This window comes from Ursus arctos, unplaced genomic scaffold (genome assembly GCF_023065955.2).
Source record: "Ursus arctos isolate Adak ecotype North America unplaced genomic scaffold, UrsArc2.0 scaffold_1, whole genome shotgun sequence".
Classification (NCBI taxonomy): domain Eukaryota; kingdom Metazoa; phylum Chordata; class Mammalia; order Carnivora; family Ursidae; genus Ursus; species Ursus arctos.
In genome coordinates, this window is record NW_026622763.1 from 40,394,648 (window position 1) to 40,415,722 (window position 21,075).

Sequence of the window (21,075 nt, forward strand, 5' to 3'; positions counted from 1 at the left end):
AATCCTAATTGTTTCTTTCAAATTCTTATTGAAATGTGTGGATCCTTCCATCTAGGCTGACCGTGAACTTGTATAGAATGGTTCTGTGGAGGGCCATCTACGTGGCTCAGTCAGTTAAGCATCCGACTCTTGGTTTTGGCTCAGGTCATGATCTCAGGGTCCTGGCATCGAGCCTCCCTTTGCACTCCCTGCTCAACAGGGAGTCTGCTTCTCCCTCTCCCTCTTCCCTTCCCCCATTCATGCTCGCTCGCTCTCTCTTAAATAAGTAAAATCTTAAAAAAAAAGAAAAGACTGGTTCTGTGGAAATGCCCCCTTTAACCCTGACCCCTTGCATGGAGTTCTGCACGAAATTGTCCTCAATGCATGCTCAGCCCTTTCAGGAGAGCAAAACCACACATGGTACAGGCTTTAAATAATTTGCTGTGTAAGACGATCTATCAAAAAATGTGAGCATTCTCAGCACACTTTAGAAGTGACAGCTGTTAAAAGCTGTGTTCTTCTGATAGAGTTTTTAGAACAAAATCTGTATGAAGTGTGATTTATGTTGTCCATTGTTTAGGAAATTGTTCTTAAATTTATGTTATTTATAGTACACATTATTCCTCAAAGGATTTGAAGACGCTTATTTGAAATAATACATGAAAGAATAGGAAAAAACTAAAGTCAAGAGGAGGACACAGGGAGCAGCACAGTATTCCTGCTCTAGTTTTGGCCTTAGGATGCCATGTGACCAGAGTTCAAAGGGACATAGTCATTGTAGTCTTATTGTCTGTGGGAGAAAGCATAACCGTTCTTCAGAAGAAAAGCATTTTCTGGTACTCTTGTTCTGAGACAAGATTCACTGTCTGCTTGATTAGTCGGAGATTTTTAAAGGAGGGAACGCAGAAGAGTTAGGATCTTGGACTTCACATCCTATCTCTGCCTCCCACTAGCTGTGTGACCTCAGGCAAGTTGGTTAACTTCTCTGACCCTTATTTTCCTCATCTGTAATACGGGCTGAGTGATACTTGCTGCATAGAAGTTAGTTGTGTATTAAATGAATTTATGAATTTAAAGGGCCATGGAGCGTCGCTGTAGGAAGCATTTTATAGGTGTCCTAGTAGAATTTTATAATATGTCAGGATCTCCCTATTTCAGGTGAGAGCATGGATCCAGGTTCATGCAACTGTTTAATTCCTGACACTGATTCGCTCTGGGTTCAGGGTAACTCATGTAACAATTCCTTCACCTCAATAAAATGGAAATAACAATCCTCTCATTCAAAGGATTCTTGTCAAGATTGAATAAAAGTTCACCCACAGTATTTTACCCAGAGCTTGGCTGTTGTAAGTGTCCAACAGGTGCAGCATGCTGCCAGGGTTGTGATGAATTCATATTTAATGTTACTTACTTAGACATTTGGTCTTGATAGATTATTGAAGCGGGTGTTTAAGTGATAGAATCTTAGCTACTTTGCAGTTATTTTGCAGGTACTAGGGACAGAAATGGATTTTGGTGACATGTGAAGTCCCGCTTAGTGGCGATTGTACATTTTATTTCCTTATTGAATTCCTTGGCCATTTGAGGTTCATGTTTAATCCTCACACGGAGACTGACAGTGTGTTTGTACAGAACTTGTAACTTGTCAGGAGTGTCCTGGGTCCTCAGATTTGGTTCCTGCCTTGTTGTAACCTCTGTAGGTAGCTCCCTGGGAGCTGCGACCGTGTGGTGGGGAGCCAACGTTCTGTGTGATGCTCAGTTGCACCTGTTGCCTGGTAACACGGATGCCCTCCCCTCCATCCCAGCTGCCACAGGCCGTCCTGGGGGACTCATGCCAGACGGTGAACACGAAGCAGGGGCAGAACGAGGATGGTGTTCCCGGCAATGACTTAGGAGACTCATGGAGCATTGGGGCAGTGCTGGCTGCCCGCTCCTCAGGGTGTTGCGCCCGCCCGGCAGGGCTTTGTGCAAGGCCGGGGGTGCTGGAGGCTTCTCAGGGGTTCATCTCCCAATGCAGTGATATTTTTTAGTGAGAGTAATCTTTATCATGTTTCGTTTTACCCTTTACCTTGTTGAGGATTAGATCAGATAACTGCCTGGCCTCTGGAGATGAAGAATTTGTAGCTGCCGGGAAGTTGTTCTCTTGAACGGAAGTCTTCCCTTCCCCTCAACGATGGAAGCATATGTCTAACAAAGCAAGGCCAAAGCAAGGCCGAGAGATTTGGCTTTTATAAATCTTTGCTCCATTCTTAGAAGGTGGAGGAGGGGGCGTGGCGTAGCTTTTGTTTGGGACTTAGTGCTGCTTTCAGGCCGAGGACTTGAGGGCCAGCCTGTCAGCTAGCCCAGACTCAGAAGACAGCAAAGCCAAACACAGCCGGGGGGGGGGGGGGGGGGGGGGCAGCAACCTCCCTCCTAACAACTTAACCCGTCTGTTGGAAATAAGGAAGAGGGGCTGCCATTCCCAAAAAGTTAAAAAAAAAAAAAAAAAATCATAAAATCCTAATTACATTTTACCTTTTAGATAAAATAGCTGAGGATTTTCAAGCATTTCCTGGAATTCTTTTGTTCTTTTTTTTTTTTTTTTTTAAGATTTCATTTATTTGACAGCACAAGCAGGGGAAGCAGTGGAGGGGAGAGGGAGAAGCAGGCTCCCCACCGAGCAGAGAGCCCCACGTGGGGCTCCATCTCAGGGTCCTGGGATCATGAGATCATGACCTGAGCCTAAGGCAGACGCTGAATCGACCGAGCCACCCAGGCTTTTGCTTTTGTTCTTCTCCTTTACTGTTGAGTGGAGTTTGTCCAGTAAGCCTCCAGCTGAGGTTCAAACATCGCTGCCTTTGGCACACCTAATGGCTTTCATCTTGGTTGTAACTGGAGGGCATTTAGGAGAATCCTGCTTATTACTAAGGTTGGCACTTTCCTCTTTTTAATCTTCCACTCATATTTATAAAAGGTGGAAAGGACAATATAGTAGGAAATAAAGTATACCAATTAACTTAAGTGTACAAGCAAGGCAGAGCCACTTTGTCCATGTCACGCTCTGAGCCATCCTGGCCAGCGGGACTGCCCCTCCACAGGTGCAGAGTGTTCTGCTTGCCGCTGGCCTGGGAGGGCAGGGTGGGTGCTCAGTGTGATGAATGCATGAAAAGGTCGCTTTCTGGAAGTGGAAACCGCCTCTGTGTGCACTGACCTGTCACCCTTCTCTCACAGTCTCTAAATTAGGGACAGAAGCATCTGGGCGGGGGGGGGGGCTAATTCTCCATTGTTCAAACCCTCAAGCCGGCCATCCTGCGCCTGTGTATTTGAGGGGCAGATGTGCCATAAAATGTGATAAACAGCCCTATTTATGGAATGACCGTGTTCTGGCAAGTTGGCAGTGGAGTTTTTGTAAGTCAGACCTTTGCCCAGAGAACTTCCATGTGTCAAAGATTCCTGCAAGTGATCCAGTTTACAAAGAACCATATCTGATGTCTTCAGTAAGTTCATATTATTGAGAGTAAATTGGGTTTTCTTAAAATGAACATCTGCCGTGACAAATCTCATGCTCCGAAGAGAGGACAGTATTGCTGAGGTACAATTAGTTAGCCCCGTCAAAGGGTATATGCTTTCGTGGGAATTTAATGAGAACACTGTCGTCTTGTGAAGGAGTTTGCGAGGGAATGAAATTGTGTCCAGTTTGAGTCCTAGAAAGTGCCATGTAGTCACATTGATTTTGAGAGTCTCCTTTTCGTGCCAGGCCTTTTTTCGCCTTCGGCTCCGAATTTCATTGGCCAGAGGACAGGCATTGACCCTCTGCCAGGGCGCCCGCTGCGCCCGCCCTCCTCCCCTCCGCTCTTTTCTCTGGCCAGAGTGCGCTGACCCTCCTCAGAGTCTGGTGGGCAGCTCAGAGGTTCTGAGCTGGCATTCCTGAGCGCAGTCCTGCCTGCTGTTGTTTGTTTAAGGCTGCAGTTGACTATGCTTCAGTCTTGCTGTTTCCGAGTATGGTGTCTGTAAGTGTGTGGCCGCTGGAGCTTGGGGTGCACTCTAGCCCCCGGGGTTTTGAGTGATGTGGCCGAAAATGTTCAGTCTGAGTAGAAGAAGGGACACACGGGCCCTGTTGCCCGCATCCCTGGAAAATGAGAGCGCCTCCGTAGGACGTTGCGTGCAGAACGCGGGCGGGTCTTCCAGCCCGTGCTGATCAGCCGGAAGTTGTCCCCAGTGCGCCGCAGGTCTGGCCGGAGAGGAAGCGAAGGGAAGGCAGCCCCGCGGCCAGGTATGGGGTGGCGCTCTCCCCGGCTCGTCTGCTGCTCCAGCTTCGGGCTTCTCCGGCGCCTCCGTGGAACACACGGCCCTATTTTTAGTGCTGGGCTGTCATTTCTGACGTGCTGCTGTGACAGATTCAGTCGCAGCTGCACCAGACATCCCGACTAAGAGGCCCCGTTTACAATAGGGATGGAACCTGTTTACCAAATACAAGATAACGGAACGTTACTGAGCTGCTCCCGGCCGCCTCCAACGCCAGGGCCGCGAGCGTGCGCCTTCCCGGGGCGCCTGCATGTGTGCCGGCCGTGACCCTGCCTGTGGCGTGCGTGCGCCTTCGCTCGTTCGCTCTGTGCTCGCTGGGGTCGCGCAGCCCGAGAGCGGCGAGGAGGAGAGCCCTACGGCGGAGGGTTACAGAGGAGCAGCAGGGCCAGGGGTGGGTCACTGTCCAGATCTCCCATCTCCAGTCGTGTTCCGATCCATCGAGATAACGCCCATAAACGTGCCCCAAGGCTCTTGGTCTTCAGGTCACTGACACTAACGTCGCGGCAGGAAAAGACTGTGCTGGGTGCGCCTGGGACCGCCAGGCCCAGCACCCGCTAGTTTAGACTGTGTGACATAGAGAGGATCAACTTTGCCGCTGGTTTTCCAACATTTTGTGTATGGGACCCCCCAGCTCTACCCCAGTACATAAATGTGGCTCTTCTTGTAGTTGTAAGAAATTCTTTGAATGGCCAGTGATGGGAAAGCATTATTGAGATGGCGCAGCAACATCGGCTCTGGTGACACGTTCCCTGCCTCGGGGACATAGGGCCAGACGCGAGGTGAACGCTCACTCCCTTTTGGAAGGAGCGAGGGGGCTTGCTTTCCCCACCATATTCCTTAGCCTGACCTTCACAGTCTCAGGGTCCCGGCGGCACGACAGCCTGGCACATTTGCTCCCGGGCCCTGCCACCTTCCTCACTTTCCCAGTGCGTGCGGTCCCCGGGATGGTCGCGGAGCTCAGGTGATCTGCCAGGCAGACTTGGCGCCTCTGTGTGAAGAGGTGAAGTCGCAGCCCACTGTATCCCTGGGGACGGCCAAGGGGACTTCTGTTTCTCGAAGGAACTGCTCTTTGTCACCGGAAGATCAGACGCAGGCGTCAGGTTTACATCCTTGGGGGCCTGTGTGGCTCCTGAGGCTTGAGCTGTGGCCAGGCTGACTGGAGTTGGAGCAGGTGCAGCCGTCTGTCCTGAGAGTGGTCTGAGGGGACAGGGGGACAGAGATGTACCTGTGGAAGGCAGGGCTTGTGAGCACGTGGCTCCCCTAGGCTTATCTCCCGTCGGTCCCCAGGAGAGTGGCTGCTCTCTGAAAGGGGCTACGCTGCCATGGGGGGCACTCTGTTGCTGCGCTCTGTAGGACCACATCACCCTGCCCGTTCTTCTGTGTGTTGTTTCTGCGAACTGCTGCTAAGCTGGTGAGACTGGCCAATGCGTTGTGTTGCCTTCAGCGGCATGTGCTTTGTCGTTGCTGTGTGGTGTCCCCTGGTGGACTGGACCATCATTTGTTGGGGGATGCCTCTCACTATTGACAGCCACGCGGCTGCTTCCAATTTGCGGCTGCTCTGAGGAAGTCCCTCAGTGCGCTACAGGGGCGTCCCCAGGCTCGTGTCTATCAGTGGGGCTGCTGTGCAACGGAATAAGTAGGTCTTCGACCAGCGGTGTGTGAGTGTGTCCTTCTCAATTCATTGGATTGCTCATGAGGCCGGGTACTTCTCGTGCGTTCACTGGCATTTGGACTTTACCTTTTGTGAAGGGCCTAGTCCTGTGTTTTCCTGATTTTCATCCTGAGGTGTCTTACTCATTTGAAGGAAGACTTGATCTATTCTGGAAGCTGGAAATGTGTCAGTGTGAGGCTGTATTTAAAAACAGAGTTGTCCCAGGCAGGCAGCAGGAATAGAGCCTCTCCTTTCTCTTGTAGATGCTCCTTCCTGCAGCATTGCTGTCCCACCACAGCCCTTTCCTGTCCTTTCCTCACTGAAGCTTGTCGTCCTGGCCTGGGATTGTGTCCAGAATCGATGACCGTCCTCTCCTCTAGACAATGATTCATGAGGCATAGCAGAGAACCCTATTCTAACTAAACCCCTCTTTTTACCACGCCCGATCAGGAATCCCGACCTGGGGAGGGAGGCGGCACAGTCACTGATGTGGGGGCCTCCTGAGAACCTTTTCAGTGTATTCTCTTTCCTTCCATACTGTTTTCCTTTTATCCTTGGCTGACCTCCCCCGAACACCACCGCTGCCAGTGGTTCACACGCCGTTCAGAATCTCCCTGCGCTGTTCACCTGAGCACTCAAGACCCCCTACGATCTCATCCCCTTTTCTTGCTTTCTTGACATTCTTAATCCAGAATCTTGACTGGTTACAGAGATTCTAAACTCCATAAAGACAGGAATGATTTGTTATGCCCTTGACTCCCTCAGTAGTTACCAGTCCTTTTTGATTGAAATGTATGCCTTTAAGGGAAGAGGTTGGACTGGATAATATACTGATCTGTGTGTGTGTGGGGCGGGGGGGGGGGGGCACTGTATTCTGGTTATCTCTTGCTGTGGGGAGAAAACAAACAAAAACCCTAAAAAGCAAAATAAAACAATAAAACAAAAATATAGTGGCCCCTGAACCTGCAACATGGACTAGGCTTGGGAGGGATGGCTCACCTCTGCTCACCTGCTTGACCTGGTGTAGCTAGACTCTGGGGATCCGTTACCAGGACAGGCACACACATGCTTACCAGGTTGTTGCTGGCTGTCTGCTCAGAGCTCACCTGGGACTAGGTTCCTCTCCCTGCGATTGTCGCCGCAGGGCTGCTCAGGCTTCCTCCCCCCATGGCGGCTGGGTTCCAAGAATGAGTGTTCTGAGGAGAAGCCGACATTGCCGGTCTCGGGGCCTGGCCCAGACACCGGCGTGTCATCATTTCTTCTGTGTTCTGTTGGTCAGAGCTGTCACAGAGCCCAGCCAGATTCAGGGGGCGGGGGAGGATGCGTAGCTGCCTTCCTGCCGGTGGGAGGATTACGCAGGAACTTGTGGCCACTTCAGCCACCGCACACTAACAGACTCCGCCTCCCCTGTGACCTTCCTCTAGCCCTGACTGCCGCTGCCGGAAGAGGCAAGCTGGAGGTCTGCGAGCTGCTGCTGGAGCACGGAGCTGCTGTGTCGCGGACTAACAGGAGAGGGGTCCCACCTTTGTTTTGTGCAGCACGCCAGGGGCATTGGCAGGTACTTGGTGGGCCCGTGAAGGCTGCAGAGACAACGGGTGGGATAGAGTTCACCGCGGCCCATCTTTCTGGGGCTGCGTGCGGCTCCCGAGCCCTGTCTTTTTCACACACTTGCCTTCTGCTTGTGCTGTCAGTTCTCCTCGATAACCACAAACATTTGACAGGCAAGCGCAGTCCGCCGCTGTAGGCTGGTAACCAGGAGCTGGGCTGGGGCTGGGGGAGACCGGCAGCTGCTTCCTTTCACCCAGTGACAGAGAGCGGAGTGGGTGCCCCCTGTCACCATGACAGAACACTTGCTGTGACACACCTGTTGTTGTGATTGTGTGACCCATTTGTCCAACATACTTAGAAGAAGAGTGGTTCTGTTGTGCTCTTTAGAAAAGGAAACAATTTTCTCTCTGGTCCAGCACTGTGATTCAGGCTGGTTTCTTTCTTTTCTTTTTTAAAGATTTATTTATTAGAGAGACAGAACACAAGCATGAGGGGCAGAGGGAAAGGGAGAGGGAGAGAAAATCTCAAGCAGACTTCCTGCTGAGCGCAGAGCCCAATGTGGGGCTCAATCCCAGGACCCTGAGATCCCGACCTGAGCCGAAACCAAGAGTCGGATGCTTAACCGACTGTGCCACCCAGGGGCCGCAGCAGGCTGGTTTCTTTGACTAGGAGTGACCTGTTGTTGTCTTAATTCAAGGGAGCGGAGGATCCTTGAGAACAGCAGTTCGGTCATTGATTCATTTTGTGAGCAGCGGCCATGGACCCACCCCATGCCTGGCAGCAGTTACACACAAGCTGCAAACAAGCGCATGGATCTTACCATGTCCATTGTAGGAAGAATTTTCTAGACCCAAGTTTACATTATGGAATCGTGTCACTCCTTGCTAGTCCCATTGTCAGGAACTGCAAGTGCTCCCCACCAGGATTTTGGCTTTGCAATTCCATTTCCAAGAGCTTGGTTTGTACCATCTGGTCCCTGTCATCCTCACAACTTCTCTGTGCTGCCCCAGCTCATCCTCTCTCCCGGTCTCAGTATTCCTAAATCACGGGGAGGTTTGGAAAGCACATGTTAGTCTGTGAGGAGCAAGCAAGCATTGGGAATATGCCACCTTTCTTGTTGTGGCCGTATAACTGATACCGTGCCAGAGGGAGGGGGACGCTGGCCCACCCCCTACATAAAGGCCATCGGACTGAGATGGTAGTTGTTCCCCGGGCCTTATTACTGCGCACTGGTTGAAGGCATGGTTCGGAGGCTGGAAATCTCTTCCAGGAAGCTTTGCTAAAAACTGCCTGCTGTGAAGGTCAAGCCATCCACTAAAGCCCCAAGGCTTAGAAAAGCAGTTTGCTTGGGGGTGTGGTGGGTGAACGCTTCCCTGCAGCCTGTGGTCTCCTACCTGAGTGTAGCCACACCCCCACCACAGGACCCATGACCGTTGTCCCCTCCTTTAGTTTTCCGCTCTATCCCATACGCCCTGTTGTGGCTGTCTGGTCATTGCTGGTACCATTGTCTGGTACCATTGCGCTTGGTGCCTCCCCTTCTCCTCGATGCTGTTTATGCCTTTTACGTGCATGCTCTATACGTATAGTAACGCATCGGGCATGTCAACAAAAAGAGTATGTATTTGCAAGAAGATTCTGTCCAAAGGAATACAATGGAAAGATTTCACAGGCCCTACAAATCACACAACTTAGGCATTTGAAGAAGAAAGTCCTTTACTTCTTTTAAGTGTAGAAAAATTTGCCTGGGCAGAGAACACAAGATCTGAAACGGAGCCAGAGAGATTGTAATTCCAAGTATTTCTTTCAGATTGTTAGATTGCTTTTGGACCGCGGCTGTGATGTGAGCCTAAGTGACAAGCAGGGCCGGACGCCCCTCATGGTGGCCGCTTGTGAAGGACACTTGAGCACCGTGGAATTTCTCCTCTCAAAAGGTAGCAGCGTGGGAGCCCCTGTAGAGGTTTCTTTGGGAAGGACGAAGCAAAGTGCTTTGGCAGACCCACTGACAGTACTTTCTGATTCAAGTTTGAAAAGTCTTGTCAGGGACGTTTTCTGATTTACACAGAAGTAGAAAGAACGGGTAGCAAATGCCTTACGCATTGCTCTCTACCACAGCGGTGGTCATTTTGCCGCCTTCAGATTCCAGAGGCTTGCTTGCCACCCGTCCGCGCAGGTGTTCGCAGACGTGAATCCCTGGGCTTCTGGGCTCTGTCTTACCGAGTTCCTGTTCTGTGAATGCACTGTTCTTGCAGGTGCCACCCTTTCTTCTCTGGACAAAGAGGGTCTGTCGGCGTTAAGCTGGGCTTGTCTGAAAGGTCACAGAGCAGTGGTCCAGTTTCTGGTTGAGGAAGGAGCCGAGATAGACCAGACGGACAAGAACGGCCGCACTCCCTTGGACCTGGCCGCCTTCTACGGCGACGCGGAGACCGTAGGTACCCGCAGGTGGTCACGCTGTCCGCCTGCACACGGGCCCGCGCTGCACAGAAGCCATTCCCTGAGTGGGCATGAGGCCGTGTCTGGGTGTGGTCAGCGTGTATGGGCCTGCTGGGGGCAGCTTTCATTGTTCTCTTACTCTCTGGCATGCAGTCTGTTCCAGAACTTTACTAAAGATTTTAATAGACTCTTAAAACCTTCAAAATACACGATTACAACTGCGTCTACAGCAGACACATAATTGAATATATATACACATATGCATACGGAGTTTTATTTTCTTCTAGTAACTCATTTAAATAGAATTCCTGTACAGAGCGTTTCAAAATCGCTTTTTATGTATATGAGAAATTACTAATCAAATAGTTATCTGGTTTGTTTTTAAATGGATGTGCCATTGTCTAGAAATAATATAAAGTGCTTAGGGCACTGTCTTTATCTCTTTGCCAAATGCCTAAGTCTAATGGAGATCAGAAGGGACAAAACATTAATAAGCTAAAAACTGCAAAATGTCTTTCAGGGCAGAAAGCATGTCTTTGTCAGGTTCCACATCCCAGGCACTGAGCAGGTGTTAAAGGAATGTTCGGCTCCTTGAGAGTTACCACTTTTGAAGAACTAAATATGTCTCATGTGCAGACTCGCCAGAGAGACAGGGTTGCTGGGAACAATGGAACCTGGAGCAGAAGCTGTCCTCGCCCTGCACGTCTGTGCCTTGATGCTTTTAGGAGGCAGTGATGTTGGGGTTCAGGGGTCTCCGTTTCCTGGACAGTGTAAATTGTACTGAACGTCGATTTTCCAAAAACGGCTGTGTAACTAAACGCCCCATATCCGTACTTCCATGTTTCAGCTTACATCACCTTACCAAATCCTAGTTTATCAGCATTAGGGAAGCGTGAAGGAGCTTAACATCCTAGTTTAATTTTTTTTTTTAATTGTGAGTAAAAAACACACAACATAAAATTTACCATCTTAACCATTTCTAAGCAAAGAGTTCAGTGGTGTTAAGAACTGCACGTTATTGTACAGCTAACGTCCACACTTTACCCTGCGACCCTGAAACTCTGTACCCACTCAGCAAGGCCTCGTTTCTCTCCTGCAGCCCCGGGCAGCCACATTCTGCTTTGTCTCCGTGAATTGACTAACCAGCACCTCACCTACATGGATTCCTTGAATAGTTGTCCTCTGGTGACTGGCTTCTTTCACTTAGCATCATGTCTTCAGGGTTCATCCATGTTGTAGCATGTAACAGGATTTCCTTCCTTTTTAAGACTGAAAACCACGCCACCGTATGGCTCTGCCACATTGTGTTAATCAGTTCATCTGTCTGTGAACACTTGGGTTGCTTCCAGCTATTAGGAATAGTGTGTTTACTTGTGAACACGGGCGTGCAAATATCTCTTCAAGATCCTGTAACTTCTTCCAGACCTATCCGTATTCTTTAGGATATGTACCCAGAAGTGGGATGGCTGGAACCAATGATAATTCTGTTTTTTGTTTTTTGAGGAAACCCCGTACTGTGTCTAGAGTGGTCACACCAGTTTACATTCTCACCAACAGTGCACAGGGGTTCCTGTTTCTTCACAGCCTCCCCAGCACTTATTATTTTCTGTTTCCTCCCTCCCTCCCTCCCTTCCTTTCTTTTTTATAGCAGCCATCCAAATGGTATGAGGAGGTGATATCTTGTGGTTTTCATCTGCATTTCCCTAATGGTTAGTGATGTTGAGCATCTTCTCATATGCTTGGTGGCCATTTGTATATCATCTTTAGAGAAATGGCTATTCATGTCTTTCGCCTGTTTTAAAATTGGGATATTTGGGTTTTTTGTTGTTGAGTGTAGAAGCTCTTTATATATTATGGAATTCAACCCCGTGTCATTTTGAGCAGCTGGTGGACTGTCAGATTCACATGAAAATCTAAGCTGGCTACAAACTTCTTTTCTAGTGAGTAGAACAATTTGAGTAGCCAAAGTGGTTTTTTTCTCTGTGTTCTATGTTCAAGTGACTGCTATTGTACCATGGTCTCAGAACTTGCCTCTTTACATTCCCATTATTTGAGTCTCTTTCCTAAGCCTTAAAGTGAGTTATAATAGCGTTTATGTGATCTCAGGCTGCTAGCTTCTCCAGCCTGCCGTCCCAGGCAGTGTGGATCTGAGCGTTTCTGAAGTGCCCATTGCTGTAGGCTGCCAGCACATTGGAGCTGTTGCAGAATTCTGCGTCCTAAGTAACTGGAGATGAAAAGATGACTGTGGCCCTCTCTGTGCCCCAGGAAGTGGACGTGCATGTATGCATCTGCGGTGTTTGGGTGCGTGTACATAACATGTCCCTCCCTAGGAGTGTTCACCCGCCTGCCCTGTTGCTGATAGCAGAGTGGGTTTTAGCCGTGGATTGCAGCTCCTCTGTTTCCTGTCGACTTTATTTCCATTAGGATCCTTAATGGCCAGAGGTAGGGAAGATCACAGTAAAGCCAAGACGGCCAGCTCCTCCCCAGGATGCAGACGTGGGTGCGGTGTGGCACGCTTGCCACCAGCCACCCCTCAGGGCTCTTTCCCACTGCAGGTGCTGTATCTGGTTGAGAAGGGAGCCGTGATTGAGCACGTGGACCACAGCGGCATGCGCCCCTTGGACAGAGCCATTGGTTGTCGAAACACATCTGTAGTGGTTACACTGCTGAGAAAAGGAGCCAAATTAGGTCAGTAAATGCCTTATTTCAGCAGCAGGAGAGGGAGGTTAGCTCCAAATTCTAGAATATGTCAGGGGCCATGAAGACTTACCGTCCCAGATTAAGAAGTAAGATGTGTCAGGTGCTTAGAGATTTTTTTCTTCCTCTCTAAGGCTCATTTAATCATAGTTTTCCAAAATGCTTAAATAGCTCATAACATGATCACTGCAGCGTGGGTAGAAAGCAGCAGCCAGTGTTGAAGGACAGTCTAGAATTGAGGGTGTTAGGGATGCCTGGGAGCCATTGCGGGGAGCGGGGTTCCATTCATCTCTTTGGGGGAGGCCAATATCATGGTTGAGAAAGCTCACAGGTGGCTCTGCTAAGCAGCCGAGTTTGAGAACCACTGTTCTTGAGTCGTCCTAGTCCGTGGGGAAGAGCAGTGGCAGCCCCCGCAGTTTCCGTGAAGGAAAGGTCACAGGCTTTACTGGAAACAGGATGGTGGGTCCCTTGAGGACACTGATGGGGCAGAGGGGACTCTGAGTAGGGAGAGCCCCTTCTGTGTGGTTGGCCGGAACGTGACCCACCACTCAGAATGTGTGGGTACAGGGCAACCAGAACAGGGCTCTTGTAGTTTAATATGCTAGACCTATGACCCGCGGCAGTTGTGAGGTGGGGACACAGGCGAAGATGAGAAGGTCCGCTGGGGGCAGTTCACCATCTCAGGATTTATTCTACGCAGCTTCTAGTTTTAGCTTCTTTCATCCTCAGCTACCCTCTAAGTAGTGATAACCCCATCATGTTACAGCGGAGGAAACCAAGGCGCAGCGGGGGCACATAACTTCCCTAAGGTGGTAGTGCTGGGCAGCGTCCGCGTTTGAAGCAGAGCGGTGTGGCTCCGGGCCCTGCTGTCCCGTAAGCAGCCCCTGCTGCATGCGCTCCGGAGCGGGCCGTGTGGGCTGCAGAGATGCGAGCCATGCAGGGGGCGGGTGGGGGAGCCAGCCTGCCTGCCTGAGCCCACGCAGTGCGGGAGCGACGGGGGCCCTGCAGGAAGCGAAGGAGATGATTTGGAAGCCGTGTTTAATGGACTTTTCCCAGATTCCCCACAGGAACAGGGTGGGGGGGATGGGCAAGGCTGCTCTGATGCCTCGGTTTCCCAGTATTGTGTTTTCATCAGAGTAACAGGTGTGCCCGGTACAGCCTCCCTCCCAGGTGCTTCGTTCAGCGTGAGGCAGATTTGAAGGGAGGTCAGCTCCCCAGGGGCCAGCCCATGTCCCCTTCGTGTTACCATTGTCTGGAGGCTGCTGTCTGTGGCCTTCGCTGCGGTGCGGCCTCACAAGCGGTGACCTTTCCTCCCCGAGCACTGACGTGCCTCTGAATGCGTCTTTGTTTTGCAGGAAATGCTGCCTGGGCGATGGCTACTTCCAAACCTGATATTTTGATTATACTTTTACAGAAATTGATGGAGGAAGGAAACATGATGTACAAAGTAAGTGGTATCGCCCTTTTCTAGGATGTGACAGCCCACGAGCAGCCTCTGAGCCTGGCGTGGAGCGGTCGGGACTGTGCCACCGCACACCACCCTGGTGGCCGGGCTCCAGGAGATGCTTGCGGGGCTCCCGGCCCAGGCTTTCTTGTCTCAATAGCGGGACCTTCCAGGTAGAAGGCACCTGTCTGTGTTTGAGACTTAGGGCCTGAAGCCTTGGCAAGAAGGCAGAATGGCTTCAGGCAGGAGATTCCTTTACACTGGGGAGTGACACACGCGGGAAAGGGACGCTCAGGAGACATTTTCAGAAGAAAAGGATCATTAAGTTTCCTAAGACTTTATTACTTTAGTTTCAATATCCATAAGCTTCTGCAATTTGAAACGGTTTCTAGAGATATTTTTACTTAAGATCGTCCAGGAGTATATAATACTGTGTTACTCAGGAGACTGACTTCATTTTTTCAACATTTTCCCTTAGAGATGGAAATATAAAGACTAATAATTTAAAAGTAAAACTTTTAAATAAACTTTAAAGTAAAATTTCCAAAATACGATAACGATCAGAGGTCAGATTTTTCCTGTGAAGGGCCAGACAGTAAATATGTTAGGCTTTGCTATGTGGTCTCTGTCACCGCCCCCCAGCTTCGCTGCTGTGGCAGGAAAGCAGCCACAGGTGACACACGAGCGAATGGGCGCAGCCATGTCCCAGGGAGACTATTTGTAAAAATGGGCGGCAGGCCAGATTTGGCCCAGAAGCTGTGGTTTGCCCACCCCTGGCTTACATAGATGCTTTAGGCCATTTATGTGGATCACTGCTCTTTCCAGGTCTGTGATTAGACAGAATTAAATGTTTTGAAAACAAACAAAAAAACCTGCATTATGACCATTTTAATCCTTTTATCATGAGGCTGCTGCGTGGGCTACATTTAGTTTTTCCCTTTTCTTTTTTTAATAATAACAAATAAGTAGGCAGCTAGCACAACGCAGCAGGGTTCCTGGCTCAGAATCCTTTCGAAATTGAGTTCAGAGTGTGTGTTGTTGTGGCTTTGAAGTGGTTTTAATATGAATTTTGGTAGGCAATTATGTTAGGAATATCAAGCCATTTTCAACAGACTTCATACCTGCTGCGCCGTGGAACTGACTGAGCAAATGGATTTCTTAGCCTTGAAAATGACACGCGGCGCTGTTCGATTTTTAAAGCCTGTACTTTAGTTCCTCTTCAAAGAAAAATTATGATTCTACAGCAAGCTCTAGTCTTCTCCCCAAGACTGTACTTGCCTTGAGAACTGCATCATTTCTTCGTCTATTACACTTAGCATTAAAACATCTGTAGATGAGGGATCATCTCAGAAATGGATTTCAAAAATATATAACAGAGGGGCGCCTGGGTGGCTCAGATCAGTGTGGGACTCTTGATTTTGGCTCAGGTCATGATCTCAGGGTCTTGAGATGGACCCATGTTGGGCTCGGTGCTGGGCGGGGAGCCTGCTTAAGATTCTCTCTCCCTTTTTCCCTCCCCCCACCTGTGTTCCCACATGTGCGCGCGTGCTCTCTCAAAAAAAAAAAAAGTAATAAAAAATATAAGTAACAGGATAATCTGATGTATTAAGATTGATAATGATCGATTTGTCAACGAACAGACCGCGTCCTAGAAAAGTGTCTTCTGTCTTCCTGCGCCAAGCCTGTGCAGACAGGGAGGCGGCACCCCCAGCAGGACTCGCCCCTGTGCTCCGAGGGTTTCGGTGGGGGAAGAGGGGAGAACCTCGCCAGGGTCTGCAGGCCGTGGGAGCCTCTTCATCCGGGAGCACCTGGAAAAGGATGAATTTCTCTGCTTTTTGATTCCTAGAAAGGGAAGATGAAAGAGGCAGCCCAGAGGTACCAGTATGCCTTAAGGAAGTTTCCCCGAGAAGGATTTGGAGAGGACATGAGGCCGTTCAATGAACTCAGAGTTTCCCTCTATCTCAATTTGTCTCGCTGCCGAAGAAAAACAAATGTAAGCTGTGGGCCTTAGTGTGTTCTTTCAGTAGCAGAGGGTTGGCTTGTGGTAAAGGCCCAACCGAGGCATGGGGCCCCGGTGTGATTGGTTCGCACACCTCTATGAGCTTGGCGTGTGGTGAGCTGCTTCTCTCGGGTGGTCGTCATGTGATCAGTGTCACGACCGCCTCTCAGGGTGCTGAGAGAATGCACCGGAGGGCACTGTCCTCCGACTCAGCAATGAGAGGCCAGCAGACTGCGCCAGCCCCTTCCCGACTGGGTGCTGCCAACATTGTCAGGGGCGGCCCTGCCCAGACGCTGGAGGAAGAGGTACCACTGAGTTAAACATGGGTGTGTTCTCATCCGCCTACTGGTTATTGTGTTTGCCCAGAGGGTATACCAGTAATTGGTTAACTTGTAATTAGTAGTAGTTAATTCATAGTTAACTTGTAACTAGTAACTAGTAGACTTGTTACAGTACTTCTTTCTCCTTTTTTTTTTTTTTAACTTCATCTTCTCACCACCAAATCCATTGACGGGCTCGCTTCTGTGCCCGCGTATTGGGTGAGCTGCTCCAGGCACGGCGTTCCGGCCAATCTCTGTCTGCCCGTCCCTGGGTGTGCAGCTTCCGCCCACCATGCCTTCGGGTGCACGGCTTCTACCCGTTATTCTCTGCCTTGAATCATCAATTTTTGTTTCTCTGCTGAATTCTTCTCTTAAGATATTGATCAGCTTTAAAACAAGAGAAATAAAACTTCCCTTATCCTCTACCTCCCCAGCTGTCCCAATTCTCCGCTAACCTGTAGAGCAAAGCTCCTATTACAAAGATGCCTGTAATCCTTTTTTATGGCTTCTTTTGACTCATGTATTTGAATGTTGACACTAGGACTTCGGCATGGCAGAAGAATTTGCTTCCAAGGCTCTCGAACTGAAACCAAAGTCCTATGAAGCTTTTTATGCCAGGGCAAGGGCGAAGAGAAACAGCAGGTACTGTCTGGGGTCCGATCTGTGACTAGAGAAGCCTTCTTGGGTCTCTGTGGTAGCACGGCTGCTGGGTGACTTTGGGGATTACTGATTCACAAGCATTACGCAAATGCCTCTCATCCCTTTTAATACTGAATTGGTAGCTTCCATGGGCACAGCAGTGGATATTATGAGAACTGGCTAGACTTTTGTTTTCTCCTGACGTCCCAGTAAGCGTTCCTCCCCTGCACCCCAGCCGACACTTGCTGCAACACAGAATCCCTAGGTTAGTCGTGCTGGCAGGGAACCTGCCAGCTAGAGACATTAGAGCAGGTGGGTGGGGGGAGGGAGGAGAGGCTGGTAAGCCTTCTTAGTTAGAGAGGCGGTATTGAAGGATTCCGACACCCACTGGTTTATGCCTGTTCCCACTCCCCGCCCAGTGGTGTTTAGAGAGACAGCAGGGCCCTGGCAGGGCACAGGTGTGGGTCAGAATTCGCTCCCACCCAGCTGGGTAGCTTTCAGCTTGTGTGGAATGGCTCCTGCCCCACACAGTGTTCCAAACTCACTCAGCTGCCTTCTCCTTTTTAGCAGAGCTGTTTTCTGGACAGTTCCGTTCAGAGCCTGTTCTTAGTGGCTTCTAACTCCGTCTTCTGTTTTGACATAAAGGCAGTTTGCAGCGGCCCTGGCTGACCTGCGGGAAGCTGTGAAACTCTGTCCCACCAATCAGGAAATCAAGAGGCTCCTGGCCCGCGTGGAGGAGGAATGCAAGCAACTCCAGAGGAGCCAACAGCAGAAACAGCAGTGCCCGCCGCCAGCCCCGCCCAACGATTCCGATAACGAAGAGGACGCCCCGACCCCTGGCCTGAACGACCACATCCCTCTAGAGGAGGCTGACGAAGAAGAAAGTTCCTCACCGGAAGAGTCCATTTCCCCGACGCCCAGGTCTCAGCCATCCTCCTGCGTCCCCTCGCCGTACATCCGAAGCCTTCAGGAAGGGCTGCAGTCCAAAGTCAGGCCGGTATCCCCGCAGAGCAGGCCGGGAGTGGGTAAGCCCCTGCGGGAGGCCGTGGCTGCGCCGGGGCTGGTGCTGCAGCCTACCCGGCAGGCGCAGATCGTGAAGACCAACCACCATCTGGGGCCCGGACAGCCAGGCGTGCGAAGCGGCAGCACGAAGATGCCGGGCTCTGCCCAGAATCCTGCCCCGAGTCCTCTGGTGGGGGGGATCGCGGCCGCTGCCGCCGGCGGCAGAAACCCGCGTCTGGAGGGAACGGGTACTCTGACCGGGGGAGCCGGTCCTGGCCATTTTGGAGAACGCCTGGGCCCCAGCCACGGCGCACAGCTGCCGCGCGGCGAGGGTGCTGCCTACCCCCTACCGAGCAAGAGAAAAACTGCAGAGACGCTGCCGTCTCACGCCCTCATCGCTGTGGATGTGGCTCCGTTCAGCCAGGGCGGGCCAGGGAGCTGCGGCGACGTGCGACATCCAGCCTCCCTCGCCAGCTCGGGCTCTTCTGGGTCCCCGTCTGGCAGCATAAAGATGTCAAGCTCAACCAGCAGTTTGACTTCGAGCAGCAGTTTTTCAGATGGCTTCAAGGTGCAAGGACCGGACGTTCGAATTAAAGACAAGGTGGTTAACCTGGGTCAGAGCGGGACGGCCGAGCACAGGCCGCGCAATACTCCGTTCATGGGCATCATGGATAAGACTGCCAGGTTCCAGCAGCAGAGCAATCCTCCAAACCGCACCTGGCACTGTCAGGTGCCAGAGGGGCTGCTGACAAACGCGTCCTCTGCAGCTGGCCTGCAGTCCTTGAACTCGGAGAAGCCCCCTCTCAAACAAACAGGAGGATATACTGGCCAAGCCAAAACCTGCTCTGTTTCTACCCTGGGTGGAAGTGTCCACAATGGGGCACAGGCGAAGGAGCTAGAAGAGAAGAAATGCCAAATTCCAGTCCACTGTCAGGATAACAGGATCGCTAAGACTGTTTCTCATCTGTATCAGGAAAGTCTCTCTCAGCAGCAGCCTCATGTCAGTAACGAAGCCCACAGGAGTCACCTCCCTTCAGCAAAACCAAAGCGATCATTCATAGAGTCCAATGTGTGAGCCTTACGAGAACCGTATGTGGGATGGGAAAACAGTGTGCTAGCTCCTAGTGGTAATTAAAGGCTTTTTCATGAGAAAAATTACCTGTTAGCCATGTTTTGTTTTTTCCTTTTTCCTTTTTCCTTCGGGGTGGATCAGATGCCGTTGATATATTTAGAATGTGGGATAAAATTTCTTTGATAAATAGCTAGGAATCACCATAAATAAAAATGCTAACCAGAATTAAAAACTATAATTAGTTATGCCTACTCAGTTAAACACTTAAGACCACCAAGAAGACATTAACTCATGCTTTTCTCTTATGAAATTGTTTGGTTTTTATCACTTTTCTCCTAGCCTTTGCTATGTGGTAAAATCATAATATTTCTTAGAGAATGTAAATGTCTAGTGATAGGTCTAACTCATGGTGTAATACCCAGATGATGTATCTGAAAAGATGGAATTTTCAAGTTTCAGTTCCATTGAGTCAAATCCCAATTTTTATATACAAATATATAAAAGTTTCTAGCTGAACATAAGTGTGACTATAAATCTTATACAGCTGATTTTTTCTGTTTTTTTTTTAAGGCAAAAGTACGAGAAATCCAAGTATTATACCCTGAGTAGTAGTTCCCTTAAGAGGATTAACGTTTAGTTCCGTGTTATGGTTCTCATTAAAAATATTTTTATAGCACCTTTTTTGGAACTATATTCCCACTTCAAGGTGTTTTTAATGTTTGGAAACCGTATAAGCCATTTGGAATCATGATTGGTGTTTTAGGCTAACGGATTTAGACTAAAATACTAAGGATACAGCACTCTTTATGATACGTAAATTAGCTCTCAACTGGTTCCCAAACTACTTTTAACAATGACAGCACTCCTGGGACAGGCGTTCCAAGGTCCTTGAAGGTATTGAGTTTGAATAGTTAAGGTATGGTTGTTGCTTTTGTTTCTTACACAATCATGACTTGATAGTCACATGTTGTACATATTGAATAGCCAAGTTGTATTCAGACTTGTAAATATAACTATTCCAAGTAGCTAATCATAAAAAAACTCATATATTTGCATGTTCTTTGTAAGCTTCCTTCCTGCTGGTTATTGCACTGAACGATATATTATTATGGCATGTTAACAGTATACCAGTAACAGCACTTTATCTCATTTATATGAACACCTCTGAGGTGCTACTTAAGTCCAAACTGATGTATTATTCATTTGTAAAGATAAGGTACAGGAATGAACCTTGGCTTAAAGGTATTTTTATATGAAAATGGTGTGCTATTGGAGGGTGTGAAAATGCTAATTTGAGAGAGGTGGGAGTATAGTTGTTTTATATGTTGGGATGTGAAATTTATTTTCTAGAATGGGGAGAAGGAAGTTCTATATTTACAGAATGTTTTAAAAATGAATAGTTGTAAAGTTCTTGTGAGCATCATTATGGTTTTGTACGAATAGGAAGTCTTCTCGTGTCATACTTCAACACTTGTTCCTGAGTGTGTAAGTGTACTTTGTACAGCTTTATCATTTTTATAGGCTTTCCATGAGTTCTGCTACAAGTACTATGGCTTATTTATTGTTCATTGTTTTCTTTAATATTTGTGAGAGTCTTACTCTTTTGTTATGTAGTTTTGTTTCTGCACAACTACTGTACTTTTCCGTATGGAATAAAGAATATTAATAGAATTTGTTTTGTATTAAATGAAACAATGGGTAAGTAGAGACTGTCCTGATGACCATGGTCTGCCTTGGTTTAATCCTGGGTGATCTTGTTACCCTAAAGGAAACAGTGAAAAGTCTATTTTTATAGTAATACTACCAGATGCATATTTAATTTCATTGAATAATTTCAGAGTAGATATCCCAGAATATTCAGTGGTTAACATAAGTCTTTTTGCCTGAAATAGGACGAAGAGCCTTCTGCACTTATCTGTTCCAGAAATCGTGGTGTCTGTTTTTACTGGCAGCAGGCTCTCTTTAGTACTGTAACTCTCAAATACTTTGGCAATACACCGAACACTGTGT

At 49.1% G+C, this 21,075-nt stretch overlaps 1 protein-coding gene across 11 annotated transcripts in view; it reads left to right on the top strand.

Moving 5' to 3' along the window:
• TANC1 (tetratricopeptide repeat, ankyrin repeat and coiled-coil containing 1) overlaps positions 1-20,736 on the top strand; it is a 227,096-nt gene extending 206,360 nt beyond the window's left edge. For all 11 annotated transcript variants that reach the window (XM_057318071.1, XM_048214539.2, XM_048214535.2 and 8 more), the window contains 8 exons: positions 7,339-7,472; positions 9,270-9,393; positions 9,712-9,887; positions 12,448-12,580; positions 13,945-14,036; positions 15,880-16,026; positions 16,894-16,994; positions 17,637-20,736. In XM_057318071.1, coding sequence (XP_057174054.1) covers positions 7,339-7,472; positions 9,270-9,393; positions 9,712-9,887; positions 12,448-12,580; positions 13,945-14,036; positions 15,880-16,026; positions 16,894-16,994; positions 17,637-19,068 — 2,339 coding nt within the window. In that variant the 3' untranslated portion in view covers positions 19,069-20,736. The remainder of the gene's footprint in view (positions 1-7,338; positions 7,473-9,269; positions 9,394-9,711; positions 9,888-12,447; positions 12,581-13,944; positions 14,037-15,879; positions 16,027-16,893; positions 16,995-17,636) is intronic.
• The last annotated feature ends 339 nt before the right edge of the window (positions 20,737-21,075 follow it).